We start from the raw sequence: 18136 nt of genomic DNA, 5'->3' as shown, positions 1-18136 counted from the left end.
ATTATATAAAGACGCATAAGTCCAGATACCACAACTACCCAATTGCCCGTCATATCACAACATAAAGCCACACAAACAAAACAATTTGAGTTAAGTGTAGGAGATTGGTGGGCTCGTCTGCCGGTCACCGCGGCTATTCTGGGACTCGCACACATGTCCTACGCAATTGGCCTGATGCAAGCTAGTGGGACGATTCCATTGTTAACAGCATAAGTGGCAAACTGCAGCTGATGTAACTGATTGTGATTGCATTCTGTGTGGTTATTTCTGTCGCGCGATATCAGTTTGCTGGGGAGCGATGGTCCGACAATAACTATAATCAAGCGCAGATCCTACTCGGGATCTTGAGTGGCGAGGGAACGTTTTACTGCCTTTAATGACTAAATTGACGTAATCTTAAAGCACGTAATGTTGTATTTTAAGTAGATAGATATATAGGCACACAAGCAAACTTTTCTGAATTGGATCAGGACACATGTTTTGGAGTATAAACTAGATTAGTATATTTTCTGTTTTGTGTCTTTATTAGTAAATAAATAAATAAATCTAAAGAATTAGTGATGTAGAAAACTAATCTTAGCATAATGCCGCCGAATGTATGGTGATAACGTCGTTGAGAGTCATAATGTAAGGTATGTCTACAGCTAGGTGGGACAGGAAAGATCTTCCTCTTTTTTGGTGATACATTTTATACGTCATCTGCATTCTATACTATTAATATCATACAATGAATTTCCTGTCCGGATTAGCTACTATAAAATACCTAAACTAATAGATTAGCCAGTGCATTTATCCTAAATATAGTAAAATAAACAAAGATATTATCGTTCAACAAATCATGAGACGTAAAGAAATCTAAAAGCACACGTGAATACTATTTGGCGGGTATCCGAGACAAAGTGAGATCTTCGCGCAAAATCCGTAAGATAAACAACAAATCTTTGTATATAGAAATTTATTTCTGTATAACCGCTGTAGTGGCGAGGTAAAAATAAGCAAATCGCTCCTGTCGTATGCAATTATTCTATTTGATGCGCGCGCAACGTAACTGTCGACTGGGCTGGGTTTACATGGAGGTGTTATACCTTTTCTAAAACAATTCACTACTCTCTGCAGTTGTGTGTCTTACTTCTTACTAATGTTATAAATGGAAAAGATTGTAAAAATGTCTAGACGTTTGGACGTTTACATATTTGTTAGGAGTAAACGCAGAAACAGCTAAATGGATTTGAATGAAGTTTGGCACACGGATAGACTTTGTCCTGAATTAGCACTTACGCTACTTCTTAACCGGGTAATTTGCTTATTTGTTTAAATACTGCGATTTTTAATCTATTTTTTTATTGATGACACTGGCGTCATACATTTGGCGCTATAAATCACTACAAGGTTTTAGGGACATTTTTTGCGGTAAAAGCTCGTCGCGCGGGCGAAGCCGCGAGCAAACCCTTACTATTATAAAGTGCGTGATGTCAAACAAGTTATATGTATTAAATCATGTTTTGTCGATCTTTTTCAATGTCATCGTGTGCCTGGAATTGAGTTTGAGTCTAAGTTTGTTTATACCTCTGTGTTGCACTAATTACAAACTTAACATAACAAAGCTTTGTTCAACCCCACGCATTCGGGCTACAACATACCAATCGTATCAAGTACAGAGCAATAACTATCTTGTAAGTGATACTGCCTTGGGAAGATTATAATACCATTTTGTTTATTTTTATACATAGCATTCCCATACATAATGTCAGCATTAACAATTGTAATTTGTAGGCATTTTGGATAAGGTCTCAGGAGCCAGGACATATTGTAAAACGATATACCTATTGTAGAAATTTGTAAGGAAAAGTTTCATGTGTCTGTTACTTTTAACAAGCAGTAGTGGCGTTAGTTATCAGCCAAAATAATTAATTATCATATTATGCTTTTGTACAATAAAATCGATAAAAAATATAGTAACAATGGCATCAATATTAATTTTATATGCTTTAAAATCGCTACATCGAGCTACGCATGATGTTTTTATAATCAATGATATTATTTTTATTTAACTTAAAAAATATTATAACACCTACATATAATACTGCCTTTATTCCGTCGATCTAAATATAACTGCTCAGTGGTTCAGTTTCAGTTGAGGCCGTTGAAAAGATTTACACACTTATAAATAGTGTTTTATACTTTCTTTTATTTATGATTTTTTTATTATCTTTGCAGAATCATATTGTTACTCTAACATTTATGTTACTTACATGTTTGTTTAAATATAAGAATACAACATTTTCTTTATTAAATTTCTACTTTCACTGCGTTATCAAAGAATATTACGTAAGCAATTAAAAAATACACACATCTCGCATTTATCCCTGAAGGGGTATATAGAGACGCAACTAGGGATCTTACTTTTCGATAAGTAAGTGTTCCATCACATGATGTGATGGGGACGAGTCTATCGCCATATCGAGCACAAATTCCAGACTCCGGGTTTATACTGGGCAGAAAAACCCAAATATCACTTTGCCCGACCCGAGATTTGAGGACCTTAGAGCACTGCCGTACCGCAATTGCAGTACAACTACGAGTAGTAGTACTTGCAGTATACTTACTTACTTCTGTGTAGTACTCTACATAGAGGCAGTCAGGTGAATAATAATTCACAAGAATTGATTCGATTCAAGAACACATTGATTCGATAATAATAATTATTTATGACTTGTTAAGCGAATAATTACCGTAATAGCTGATTGACAGGTAATACACTGAACTCATTGTGACAACTTATTTCAAGTCGAGATATTATTTTAGTATCACGCGGACGCGGTGTCTTCTACGATCGTAAATATATTGTTAGAAACATGTAAAAGATTTCATGCCTACATTGCGGTTTCCGTGTTGCATTATGTATGTTATTATAATTAGGATGAATCAGAAATCGGTACAAAGCAAAACACGTGTTTTCGTTTATTTTATGGCTTGTTAATCAATCTCATTAAATTTTCAGTGTTTTTCATATCATAATAGATTTTCTCCTTACCTTCTGTGTGATATCTAAACTATAACAAGACATACTTACTGTAATATTATGTAACTATCTTCCGAAACACAAAGTCATCACTCATATTAGATATAATTGAATATTTACCTAATTCGACATAATATTTTTTTAAAATAATATGCTATATGTCACAGTATACATTCAGCGTCACGTGTTTAGGTACCTAACTATATGTTTTAATCTGCGTGACAAGGGCAAATTTGGTCAAAAAATATAACAACAAATAAAAATAACTGAAGTGCTATTAAGGCCATTTTTAGCAAACTTTAATTATAGCTCGGTTCAATGAAACTAACATGGATGCTTGGCAAGTTGTGCTCGGCATCGCATTGTGCAAATTTCGTGCTCTACGATACGACAAATGCTTTTGTTTCATGTCACACCATAAATAACAATATTTACATTTTTATATCAACAATTTTATTGTTATAAACAAACTTAGATCATAAACCTAGCGCTTCTTTAAACCTAAATTATTATAACACTCGTTAACCTAACTAGGATTTAATTGCAAAACATAAAATAATTTTACTGGACTGTTTTATTACACTTTCGTAAAGTAACTTAAAAGAAAAAGTGTTACAGATGCAAGTTATCTATCAACGTAGACGGGTCACATATAATACAGTCAAAAAGTCGACTGAAATCAGAAATGTACCGTGTAGAAGTTATACTGGAATTAGCGTCGATTTGCGTGTAATGTTGCACTGTACAATCGCATCAAAGACTTGGATTAAAAACAGCACGTTTACGATCTCCGGACGGAAGCATAGTTGTTTAACAAAGGATAATATCTTAGCGTTTGAATTTGCACTCTCTACCGCCTATTGTAAGATATGTATAGCAGTGGCGAAAGGTGAACTTTTTCGAAAGATAACTCGAGACAAAAAAAATTACATTTGTTAACATATCACAGACAATTTAGCACAAATCAAAAACTAAGACAAACCTAAATAAGCCTATGTTGGGACACACACACTTGCGCAGCTATGTAAGTGCACGTGCGTAGTTGTGCGAGAACGCTGTGTCACACCATACCTCCCGTATAAAAGCAACGCGCGTCTTTGTTTAATTAGTACGTCTTACGATTTGTTACTATTACCATCTAAGTACGCCTCTGTGTATTAAACGTACTCTGGAGTTTTGAAATATACAATATATACAGTGCCATCTTTGGAGTTTCATTATAGCTAGAGTTGCGACTCCCATACATTACATCAAATACACAGTCAACTCTACATTGGTGACCCCGACGTGATCTTCAAGATGGCAACCAAAGCTCCAAATACACAGACTCAAGAAACGGATCTACTGGGAGTGTCCGTTCAGGCGCGTATCCCTGACTTCTGGGTAGATGAACCTCGTGTCTGGTTCATCCGGATCGAAGCAACCTTGGCACCGCAGAAGGTGAGCGACGACACAAAATTTGACATTGCCGTCGGAAAATTGCCCAAGGAAGTTATAACATCTATAGCGGATTTTTTGGCACAACCTCCGGAAACAGGAAAATTTCAGGCGCTGAAAACGAAGTTGTTAAACATGTACGAAGATTCCAAAACCAGGCAGATAGAAAAACTCATTGGTGAAATGGAATTAGGCGACCAGAAGCCTTCTCAATTGCTACAGCGCATGCGAAACCTGGCAAGGGATAAAATCCCCGATGATACACTTCGCGTACTTTGGCAGACGCATTTACCATCGACAGTTCGAGGAGTATTAACCGTTTCAGAAACTAAGTGCCTTGATAGTTTGGCCGTCATTGCAGACAACGTCGCCGAGGCCACTCGCAGCTCACAAGTTTCCGAGGTAGTACAAAGGACACAGGAACAACATGACAACGACAAGGGGGTAGCTCACATTATGGCGGAGTTAGCTAAGATCAACTCAAGATTAAATAACATAGAACGTATGCAGCCAGATCGAAGTCGTAGCAGAGGTCATTTCAGACGATTCACGCGTCCAACGACACGGCAGCGCACGCCAGAGCCAAATAAACGATTATGCCAATACCATTTCAGATACCGGCAGCAAGCTCGCAAATGTATCCAGCCCTGCTCGTGGAAGTCAAAAAACTCCGAGTCAAAAAACTAGGTAGCGGCGTGCAGACCCCGGCTGAAGTCTGCGCCGTAACACCATGCAGCCGCCTTTCAGTGATGGACTACAACTCGGGTATGAATTTTCTCATAGATACAGGCGCAAATGTCTCAGTTTTACCAGTAACTAAAAAGCAACTTAAAAATAGTAGATGTGTAGATTATAAATTATATGCCGCCAACGGTACTGAAATTGCTACTTACGGCACAAAAACATTAATTTTAAATTTTAATTTACGTAGACCGTACCGTTGGGAATTTATTGTAGCTAATGTTAAACAGCCTATCATCGGCGCTGATTTTTTGGCACATCACAAAATTTTGATTGACTTATGTAATCGCAAGCTTATAGACAAAGTTACTGATCTAAAAGTGTTAGCACCTGTTGTAAATTCTAAACAACCATCGGTTAATTCTATTAATGAAAATCACCCATATCACGAGTTATTATGTTTGTTCCCCGAAATCACCAAACCTGTGTCATTCAGGGAAACTCCGTCTCATAACGTACTGCACTATATAGAGACGACGGGTCCACCCGTCCACGCGCGCGCTCGTCCATTACCGCCTGACCGATATAAAAAGGTCAAGGAGGAATTTAGACTCATGCAGGAGATGGGCATCTGCAGGCCTTCCAAAAGCGCATGGGCTAGTCCACTACATGTCGTAACAAAGAAAAATGGCGAATTAAGACCTTGTGGGGACTATCGCCAATTAAATGCTATTACAACGCCTGATAGATATCCGATACCTAGATTGCATGATTTTACTTTTATTTTGGCTAATAAGAAAATATTTTCAAAATTAGATATAAATAGAGCATATCACTGTATTAGCGTCGCACAGCAAGATATAGAAAAAACCGCAATTATAACGCCGTTTGGCCTTTTTGAGTTTCCCCGCATGACCTTCGGTTTGCGTAATGCAGCGCAAACATTCCAACGCTTCATGAATAATACAGTTTTACAGGGACTCGATTTTTTATTTTGTTATTTAGACGACATTATTATCGCCAGCGAAAATGAAACGGAACATAAAGAGCATTTAAGGTTAATTTTTGAACGTTTTAATACCTATGGTATCACTATTAATTTAAATAAATGTTCCTTCGGACAGTCGCGTATAGAATTCTTAGGCCACGAAGTTAGTGTTGATGGTATTAAGCCACTCACCGAGAAAGTAGAGGCTATAATTAATTTCCCGAAACCTAAATCGATAACCGATTTAAGGCGATTTTTAGGTATGCTTAATTTCTATAGACCGCATATACCGAATTTAGCGTCTTGCCAATACGAACTTAATAAATACTTAGTAAATTCAAAGAAAAATGATAAAACTTTAATCATTTGGAACGAACTTTCGGAAGAAGCATTCGTTCAGTGTAAGACAGGACTGCAAAAGGCCGTTACATTGACGCACCCACTTCCGAATGTTCCCCTTGCTTTAATGACTGACGCTTCTAATACTGCTATAGGCGCAGTCTTACAACAGAAAATTAAAGGAAGTTGGCAGCCACTAGGTTATTTTTCAAAAAAACTTACGCCTACGGAACAAAAATACGCGACGTACGACCGCGAATTGCTTGCCATATTCAAAGCTATAAAATATTTTCGAAAACTTTTCGAAGGTCGACCCCTTATAGTGTTTACCGATCACAAGCCTTTGTGTCATGCATTTTCAAAATGCGGCAAAGACGACAAGGAAACACCAAGGAGAACGAGACAACTCCTTTTTATTAGCGAATTTACGGTCGACATACGTCATATAAACGGCAAAGACAACGTGGTCGCCGATACGTTATCGCGTGTAGAAACAATTTTGTGCCCAACTGTACTTGATTACGACACACTGGCGGACGCACAAGCGAAAGATGAGTACTTAACACGCTTGATACAAAGTCCACGTAGCGACAGTAATATACAGTGTAAGCAATTCTCTTTACCTACATGCAATAAACCACTTTTTGCGAAGTATCTAAAGACACCGTTAGACCTTATATAACAGAAGATTTTAGAAAAATTGCTTTTGATAGTGTTCACAATTTAAGCCATCCCGGGATACGCACAACGCGAAAAATGGTTTCGAAACATTTCTTTTGGCCGAGCATGAATAAAGATATCGGACAGTGGGCTAAAGCTTGTTCACAATGTCAAAAGTCGAAAGTAAGCCGCCATACTATTTCGGATTTAGGAAAATTTCCGAACGCTGCACGTTTCGAACATGTCCATGTAGATATTGTTGGTCCGCTACCGACATCTCCGCAAGGTTATAGATACGTAGTAACAATCATAGACAGGTATACTCGTTGGCCGGAAGCTTTTCCCGTGCAAGATATAAACGCTGATACAGTCTCAAAGTGTATTTACGAAGGTTGGATAGTTAGATACGGCTGTCCCGTCCGGATCACGACCGACCAAGGTCGCCAGTTTGAGTCAAACGTGTTCTCAAAACTGATGAAATTTTTAGGGATCCACAAAATTCGCACCACGCCATACCATCCCCAAAGTAACGGAATAGTAGAGAGATGGCACAGGTCTTTGAAAGCCGCGCTTATGGCGCGTTTGCATAACCGTACCACGTGGGTAGACGAATTACCTACCGTGTTGTTTGGCCTCCGTGCAGCAGTGCGTACCGATAACGAAGTGAGCGCAGCAGAATTAACCTTTGGTAAAACTTTACGTTTGCCCGGTGAATTCTACGACACTTCAACGGACAATGATCCCAATGATCCGCATAGTTTACCCAAAAAAATTCGTAAAACTATCAGCACTTATCGACCAACACGAGATACCCTATGCTCGAGAAAAATATTCGTGAACTCCGATTTACAAAATTGTAAATTCGTTTTCGTAAGGGACGATACGGTTCACAAGTCGCTTAAACCGCCATATGATGGACCATTTAAAGTTTTAGAAAGGGACTCCAAAGTATATAAAATACAGTTCCCAAATCGCGAAGCTAGCATTTCAATTGATAGGTTGAAACCAGCTTTCGTAATTAATGAACAAGAAACAATTGTTCGTAATAATGTTTTACCTAGTAATAGTCGCACTGAACATTTACCAGTTTTGCAACAAGATACGACACAAAAGCAACAACATATTACTAGAAGTGGTCGAGTAGTCAATACTCCTGTAAGGTTTATGGATTAATTAGGACTCATTTTTTATATAATCATATACATTTTATTTACACATTTTTACTTTATTTTTACATTTATAAAATTTTATTATTGTTGATTACTAGAATTATAGTAAAATGTCAATAAACACATTGGTAGACAACATAACTGTATATCGAATGGAATGTATACGTTGCATTGCGCACGCTAATATTAGCATATAAACTAACTAGTATTTAGGCGCAGGTTTACCTGCCTCATTTTTGTTGGCGCTGTCACGATGGCGTTGCCGGCGGATTGGCAGAAAAAACCAATCCGTGTTAATTTTTTATTGCAGAACGTGCATCGTGGCATGCTACCATTAAATTTAGTTTTTAAGTAATTAAGGGTGCATTAGCAACCTTCGTCAAGTCGGACCGCTTTACGGACTCCGCAAAATATATTGTTATTATTTTTCATTATATTGTCTTTGTAATTTTTTTTTCTTTTTGTTCATAAACACAGTGTTTATATTTTACAAAATTTATCATGTGCAAAACAATTCTTCGAAACATTACTATTGCATCAGATCGTAAACAACGCACGGTATCGAGTCGAGTACATGCCTGCTCATGTTTCTGCTCGATCAGCAAAGCGTTCGCGATGGACAGTTTTTGTACACATTTTATGTCTTTTATAACATTAACGTTATAACTTTGAATAATTTTAAAACAAATTGCTTTGTCAAATGTTACCCATCGCGAACAAACTGCGTAACGATGACCTAGATTTTAAATTATTTGTAACATTTTATTTGCTTACTTGGACATTGTCATAAGGTATAAGAAGCATTTATAGCGCTATAACTTCATACGTTATAGACCTCGCGGACAATCCACACTTTACGAATAATCGTAACAATGGGCAAAACTTATAGTAAAGAAGAAGTAGTTATAGCCCAGAATAGCGCAGTTGAAACGCAAGTTAATCAATTTAACATAACATTGATCGTCATAGCATCACTGCTAGTCATCGTGTTAGTTACTACAGTGTGGTTACAATGTCGACGCAAAGTTAAAAGTGGTTAAGAAAAGAGGTATCAATCGCTGCAACGAAAACAAACACCTCGCCACCTGCAGACAGCTACGCGTAATACGAGCTGTATCCTGTTGACGCGTCGAACTTATCGCAATGTTCAACAACAGCATCAGTGTCCAGTGTCTAGCGTTATTATTAGTCAGCGATGAATTTGTACTCGTCACATATTGTTTTTATTGTACTTATGTGTAGTTACTTCTTTTATAAAATTGATTTTATGCGTTGCGTTATTTTTTGTAAAGGGGGAATGGTGTTGGGACACACACACTTGCGCAGCTATGTAAGTGCACGTGCGTAGTTGTGCGAGAACGCTGTGTCACACCATACCTCCCGTATAAAAGCAACGCGCGTCTTTGTTTAATTAGTACGTCTTACGATTTGTTACTATTACCATCTAAGTACGCCTCTGTGTATTAAACGTACTCTGGAGTTTTGAAATATACAATATATACAGTGCCATCTTTGGAGTTTCATTATAGCTAGAGTTGCGACTCCCATACATTACATCAAATACACAGTCAACTCTACAGCCTAAAAGGGAAACTGGTAGGGATAGGTTTATATGGACGCTTTGCCACTGATGTATAATATACTGATTAAATTTGATTCGAATTATAAACAAGATAATATTTATATCTAATTGGTGAAACCTATATCCCATTGTATTAGAAATAAACAAGAAAGCCATTAAGATTTTTAGGCAAAATTGGAAATAATTCCTTGTAATTTGTATCTAGATTATTCCAGATACATCTTAAATTATGTTTTATTGCTACAGTTAAATCAATCGTCCTATGTCATGGAAGTTGTACACACCAAAAATTGCAGATCTTTGAATCCTATAACCACCTTATATAAATAAATTTTATTTTTTTCCACTAAATATTCGATAAAATTATTTTTCTAAACGATGAATCAAATACGATGACACTGCGCATAAATCTTCAAACTGTGATAAACACCGTCTGTACTAAAGCATCTAATTTCGTAAAATGTTTTTCGGCCAGACAAGGTGACGACTTTGTGGAAGTCGATTTTGGATGAAAACACAGGGATTTTGTGTGCCCTTGAAAAGAGTTTCATTAAATAATAATCAATCAATATGATCAAGGAGATGATTAGAATGCATAGATTTTCGTTTGATCCAAATAAGTATCATATAGCTAGCTACTATCGAAAACTCAATTTAAAAAAAAAGCGAACGCAAAACTAAATTTCTAAATCTACCTCTTTTCGTTCTATTTAGGTTCTTGTTTCTATTTCTTTTGAATATGAATTTCACCTTTTTTAATCGCCAGAAAATGAAGTAAATACGAATACCATAGGATGCAAAATAATACTACGTAGCTTACTGATACAAGTGTGTCGACGTCATTTGTTTATCTGCGAGTATCACTTGCGGTGCATGCGATCAAATGCGTTTTATTTATACTAATTTACGAATATTTTAGCAGCGACCTATAGCCTCGGTGGCGTAGATGTATGGCGTGCACGCCACACGGTATGACAACACTCTGTGGTCCCGGTCGGGAAAAATTATGTTGAGTTTTCCTGCTCTAATAAACCAGTCTGGTAAGTATTTGTGCCTGATATGGCGATTGAATCACCCCTATCAGATCACGGGATGGAACATAAGCGAAAATTTTTGTTATATTTTATCAAAGTTCAATATGATACTACAACGAAGCAAGCAATTAAAAAGACAGCACTGGGTCGACCAAGGCTGACGATTAAAAAATGCGGCTTTCAAGAAATCGTTCAAAAATTAACGGACTAATACAAAAAGCCATTAAGAGAGCGTAAAGCCGTGTCATTCACCAGTAGTTATATTAGCGGCGGCGCGTGGGCAGGGCGATCGTGCCACCGCAGTTATTTCTCTAAATTATCATATCACACTGACGCAAATTACAATATTAGTGGCTGAATTTTGAAGTGGTTTAAGTGTATTGTTTTTGTGCGATTGCGCTGTTTTGGAATATACTGATGCCATTACACTTTACAAAATACAAATTTGCAACTCCGTTTGCTAGTCTCATCAACATTTTCCTTTAACAAACATAGCTGTTATACTGGGTCATTTTGACATTGCGTTAATAAATGAAACCATATTATACTTCTCTCATCTTCTAAATCTATCATATTATACTCTTCTTGATACCACTTGATAAACTTTATCATAAATGATTATAACCACAGATGTAAAATAAAAAAGTCTAAGTTTTGAACAAATAAATATTAGTAAATGCAGATTCAATTTGACATGCCCTAAGTCCACTACTACTACACGAAGAGAATAACTTCTTGAGTGTGAAAGAGTATTTCTGACTGAAAACTCAGAAATACACTTTCACACATTATATTCGCGCTATATTATACTTAATATATAAAAAAAAAACACAAAACTAAAACTGGGTTTTTTAGCGAAAATATTTGTTATTTATGGATAATTTTTGACACAATGTTAAAAGAGGTAAAGACGAATATGGGTTCAATTAATAATGGAAATTATAAATGACCCTGTGTAAGCAGACTAATGATTTATTGTTAATTTCCAATTCTATGAAAACTTTTTTGCCCATAGCAATATAGGCATGCTTGATTATGCTATCCATCTGTCAATCAAAAATAACCTATATGTATGTTTACTATAAATAGTAATTTGGCATCATCGTCCTGCGAAAAATATTAATTAAAAGCTATAAAATACCCAAAGCCAAGAAAAAATTCTTTATAATCTTAGACAATGACTTTGATCTCATATACAACAGCTGCTTTCACTTCAAAGTACTATATTATAGTAACATAACAAAGAAACTTATAATATGCGAGCTATGTAAACATTAATAACAGTTGTTTACAACAGATTATATCGCTTTGTTGTCGCCACAATTGGAGCGGACTAAATACGTCTCGTTAAAAACTAAAATAGCTACGAAATATACATAAAAATGGAATTGTGTCGCGTAATTCAATTATGTTTTGTCGCTTAGTATTCAACTAAATATAACAAATCAAACTAATTAAATTTCTGTAAACTTAGTTCTTAATAATATTATAAATGCGAAAGTATGTGGAAATGCTTTCATGAATGCAGAAACAGATATACGGATATCTATTAAATTATCGAGTAGACGATATTCTAGACCAAAATATAGGCAAATTTTTATCCTGGTAATTTGCTCCCTCGGGTAATAATAGAATATTATGGCATGGTTTTAGGATATTTTGTAGCGGTAAACGCCTTTCATAAAGGCGCAGTGACAAACAACATTAGTCGATTATATACTTAACTGAAATAAATAATCCTATGAAAATTCAGTTAAATAAACTATTATCTTATAGTCCAGCAAGTTAATATTTCGAATATTATGGAGACCAAATAATGTTTATTTTTTGTTGCAAAACAACCAACGTTATTTATCAAATAATTAATCTTTCCGGTGCTAACGATAAACTGTGACTTTTAATGGCATATTAAAAAAGTATAACAACGTGGAACAAATTGAATGTAATCGTTTAAGTAGCCATGGATGTTAAGATTTATGTCGACTATAAATAAGTAATAACGCAGTTAAGTACATTGCTATTAGGAATTTCAATTATTTAAGATTACGCAATATTTTTCATAATATTTGATTGCTCGAGGATATTTTTACGAATCTTTTTCTATTTACTATAGTTTAAATAAATTTATTAATAAAAAAAATTAAGTTACTTTCATTAATAAGGTGGTATATTTTCTTGAATATCGGTTAAGTATACATAAAGAGATTGAAACCAAGTACATCTACGACCTTACAATAACAATATGTCAGATTCAATACTGGTGAGCCTTGTTCTATCAATGCAAATGTTATAAGTGCGATGGCATGATGCCATGCGACCCTAACGTATTGTTCAACACAGGTGCAGCGGCTTGATATAGAACCGGCCAATATTTAGTCTGCACGTAATTATTTAGGTTATGCCGATGTTAATATGTCGATCTTTTGTTTGATTGATGTTTTTAGGCTGTTGTGTTACCACAAAACTTCTGGATTTAATCGGACGCTGCTCTAGTTAATATATACTGCCGATCGAAAATGTGCATGTCATTAATATTATTAATAAATGTTTTTTCTATTTATTGTAACTACCGACTTGTTATTTGAAGTTAAATTATTTACATGATGGATAAACGAATTTGTAATAATTAATAAATATGATTATAAGTAGCGTAGAATATCGAAGAAAACTCCGCATATTGAATCTCTGTGGTCTTCGAAAACAGGCTAATAAAACCCTAACGAATTATCATTATGACAGAAAATTGGAAAGAATTTGAGTACACGTACCATGTACTTATTATTATTATTAAATTTGATTTAAACTTGTATTCCATATACATCTATACTAATATTATAAAGAAAAAAAGATTGTAACTGTGTTTGTTTTTAGAGACTAATCTCTGGAACTACTAAACCGATTTAGAAAATTCTTTCACCAATAGGAAGCTACATTACACCTGAGTGCTATATGCTACTTTTTATCCCGGGTAAATATTTATCCCGGAAAAACGTTATAACGCGGCCAGTCGCGGGCAAAAGCTAGTACTTGATATTAGGGAAGACCTTGCACGTCAAGCAATGGCCTGCAACAATAATAACTGATGATGAAATAAAAAATATTAACCAATTTGATTGCTTGATGAAATTGATTTTACACTAAGACTTTGACAGCCCATCAGTCCACAGACTTGACTGACATTTCAGGGTGTTAAAGTGCGTCAAGTTTATGTGATTTAGAACCATTAAAACTGAAAGTTTGTAGCGGTCTTATATTTATATCGTGTTTACAAACGAACGATCATGTATTCGTCGAATCGTGTTGAAAATGGTTGTCATTATTATTGTTGAATGAGATTTTCGAGACTGCATTGTTCTCGATTTGAAATGTGTTTGTTATTTAATATTTAGTTTAGACGTGAACGATATTTATTTGTTTTCTATCTTTTTCGGATTGTTCTTTCGACACTTGTCCAGAATGGATCCATTCGACATGCAACTATTTATTCAGTGTACCATAAAAATTGATCATTGAGTCTATACACTTCTTCTAATAAGTACTCGTGTCTCCTCATATTGAAATGTATAATACTTATTATATTTATGGTAAAAAGGCGCGAAATACGTAATAATTTTGACTAAAAGAATTTGTATAAACTTTCTTATCTTGAATCGTCTGCTCACACTTGTAAGTATTTAATGCGTGAAGAGGCACTGACGTCAAATCCAAATTGGTATTTCAAATTTGTGGACGATTTTTAATGAGGACTCATGTACCCACAGCTTATTGTTATAATATACTGAAATTTACCAACAAACCTTAAATTCAGGGAAATCCAAGGACAAGATTATGATATAATCAGAAAAATGGCAAATGATGTATTAAGAAGACACACAGTTAGCACAAAGCTCAACAACGGGTATGTACCTGGTGGCAGCATTTTCTTGGGCAGGGTACCAAATGGTAAATGTGGCTCACCGGAGTCAGCGGCGAGGGTATGCTTGAGGTCCTGAGCATGCTGAGCTTCCTCCGCTGCTCGGCGGAGAGCGACGCACGACGACTCCTATCGAGTTCATAGCCGGAGTGAGAGTCATCCAGGCTCAAGCCCCGGAACAACGATGGGCGGAACATTTTTATCAATTGCTCACCCGCTGATCTTTACGCAAGTTCGATAGTTAGTTGTCAGTAAGTGAGTTTCGTATCAAAATCTTGATGTCAGATAATAATCTCGAATCGAATATCTATTGAATTTTCTTTCTAGGTTTATTGTAATTTAAGAACTTTCTATTGATCACTGTGTATCATAGTAAAATTATTTCTTATATTATATATGTAATTATTTTAGCAGTATATCAAAATCTTGAAACTGAGATTTTCGGGCTAAGCCCGTCTCTTAGGTATGGTCCGAAATCGTGATAAACCGCTAAAAATTATCTTCTCAAAAACCTATTTATATAATGTGCTTTAAAATCCTATATGAGTTATATTTACAACATGATAGTATTATGACTAATGAATATACCCTATATAGGGAAAGGAAAATAGTATTTTATGTATAATAATATTATTCTAATATAATTAGCAGATCTGAACATTGTTTATTATCTTTATACTACAGTTTAGAGCGTTCGATGTTAATGATTCGAATAATATAATTTTAGCCTTGGACCCAAAAGATTTAAACCCCCTTTCCTATCGCTCACTTATGTTGTTAGGAAGTTACGAACAAAATTGGCTTTCGCTGCCAATCATTTAGACGTCGCACAAACGCTTTTTTCGTTGACGAGAAATAATATACTTAACAGTTTATAAAATTGACGATTGTTAAAATTGTCTTGCCGTTGTCTTTCACTCATTTTCCTTAAATTATATACTTAGGTTTCATATAAAATAAACGTTAAATGTAATATGTATCGATTCAGTATTTTGATACGAAACTGAGTTAGCAATATTAAAAATTTGATAATAATAAAGCAATGCAGAACTGTTTTTAAATGTTAAAATATTTTTTATTTAATATTAGGTCAGTCAGTTAACTCGGTTTCAGTTAATTAACAAAGTTAGATAAAGGCACTTATTAGATTTTCATCATCAATTCTAAAGAAAATAGGGTGTATCTAATCAACGAACTAACAAAAGCAAGTTGATAAAGGACAACTACGGACAATAACCATTGATTATGTACCTATATTGCCCTATGACGCGTAGAACTTCTAAGGTTAATTAGATTACTATGATTTTTTCTAATCGATTTTAGGTCTTTGCTACTGGTAAACCATTAAATCTATAATTTGAATATGTACCTATTTTGTTTTTATATTGACTTTCATTTTAGGATTTCGCAACTGGCAAAGTATGTAAGTCTACATTCTGAATTTACACGTAGAAACGCTTAAAATATAGGACTAGCTTTTTGGTATATTATTATTTTCCAAGTTGCGACAATAATTTAAAAAATTCTATAGAAATAATTAATTTTGGCAAAATGTTACAGACGATGTTTTGTCCGTTGTTTTTGTTGACCCTAAATCCACATTTTTTGATACATATAACTCCTACACAGCGATTCCGAACACTGAGAGTTCGTTACTTTCTGTTAGTTGTTTTTGATAACACTCGCTAATTATAATTAGATTCATTCTTGTTAATCGATATAGAAATATAAGTAATTCCCATACATGATAAGGAAATCAGTCACAACTATTATACCTTTCTTTTTATATTATAATCTTTAAAATCAATAATATCATCTGTAGTTCGTATTACTAATCAAACATAAACTAATATTAGCATCAGTAAGCAAACATAAAATAAAACGTCATTTAAAACAAAATACAGTCGCTTACATCAATCATTATGTATCTCTTCGCTCTGCTAGACAGTTCAAAAACAATGTAGATAAATTAAATAATAACTACTTTTAGTATTGCGCTATAATACGTGAACAACCTGTAGATAAGTTTGACATTTTGTATACAAAGGTTGATATTCTTAGATAATATTATTATCCCGAAGCAGTACTTAATTCATTGATAGTCAAAATAATGTATTATACCCAAAATACAAGTGGTCATTTATATAATACACAGATGTGAAGCCCTTCGTCACTGTCAGACATTAGGAATTTTTATTATTATTTAAATTACTTTGTTTTTTTCTTGTATAAAGTTACGTGACTATTCTAAATGGTTAACCATCAAGGTGATTTATGAAAGACAACTAATAACTATAGGTAATGTTTCATTTCCAACTTTTTACAATATTATTACACTTCAATTGATTAAAACATTTATAATATTATTTTACAAGGTCTATATTTTATTTTAAACCTATTATTTCGTTATTAAAAATTAGCACAAAAAATTATCTACGGATTATTCTCATGCATATTTACAAAATCGCCTAAGCACTGCAGTTATGCCAATGTTTACGCCAAAAATTTTGAAAACACCCATCACCTTCGCCTCTCCATTATTCAAGTTCACAATAACAGCGAAACTATTTTAACATATTGTCACAGGCACTTTAGTGTTTATTTCGAGAGGTAATTTTCGTGTGTGAGAACGCGCGCGCCGACTCACGCAAGAATCGAGAACTGAACTCTGGACACACAGGTCTACTGAAGGCAGAGAGTTGATCGGTCGCCAGAACGTTGCACAATAATTATCTATCTGACATTTAAAATTGGATCGAAGGAGGTGCGAGTGAGCGCGGGAGCTTGGATTGAGGGTTGGTCGAGCCCCCGAACGCTACGGGCGCGGACGGGTTGGTACGACCTGTCTGAACTTTCAAGCAGTGACGCAATTAGGCTGAATTGTGTATATTAGAACTACAAATCCACGTGATATAAAGACAATGAAATCTAAATTGCGTAAATAAATGACAGTCAACACTAAAGACTCATTAGGAAGACGCACCAACATAATTATTCTAGATTAAAATATGATTTTTTTATAACGGCTGTTTTTCAGAAGCTTACGACAATGTTCTAATATTTTATTGCGTCTTTTTTTCCTTCATAGTAAACTTAATATAAGTATGTACTAAAAATGTTTTGTTAGTATAAGATTGTTTACTAACCACTTTTAATAAACGTTCACAATCCCGGACAACGGGATAACTGCAGACCAGCGTATATAGTATATACCTCAATACACAAGTCGTTGAATGAAATAATGTTCTACTCTAATCATAAATCTGTAACCACTATGGCTAATCTTAGAAGGGCAGTGAATTTATGTAACT

General features: G+C 34.9%; 1 protein-coding gene across 6 annotated transcripts in view; it reads right to left on the bottom strand.

Moving 5' to 3' along the window:
* Positions 1 to 18136, bottom strand: part of LOC115445687 (uncharacterized protein ZK1073.1) — a 59099-nt gene that overhangs the window by 36961 nt on the left and 4002 nt on the right. The window contains exons 1-2 of one of the 6 annotated variants that reach the window (XM_030172060.2): positions 17350 to 17503; positions 14819 to 15047 (exon numbers count right to left, since the gene is read on the bottom strand). The exons of 1 other annotated variant lie outside the window; for it this stretch is intronic. In XM_030172060.2, the coding sequence (XP_030027920.1) occupies positions 14819 to 15047; positions 17350 to 17363 (243 nt within the window). In that variant the 5' untranslated portion in view covers positions 17364 to 17503. Of the gene's footprint in view, positions 1 to 14818; positions 15186 to 17349; positions 17504 to 18136 lie in introns of those variants that run through there. 4 more of the 6 variants (XM_030172061.2, XM_030172062.2, XM_030172064.2 and 1 more) reach the window with 4 other exon arrangements.

Source organism: Manduca sexta, chromosome 26, assembly GCF_014839805.1.
Source record: "Manduca sexta isolate Smith_Timp_Sample1 chromosome 26, JHU_Msex_v1.0, whole genome shotgun sequence".
NCBI lineage: Eukaryota > Metazoa > Arthropoda > Insecta > Lepidoptera > Sphingidae > Manduca > Manduca sexta.
Note: the sequence above shows the minus strand (reverse complement) of the source record. Positions and strands in the feature narration are given on the sequence as shown.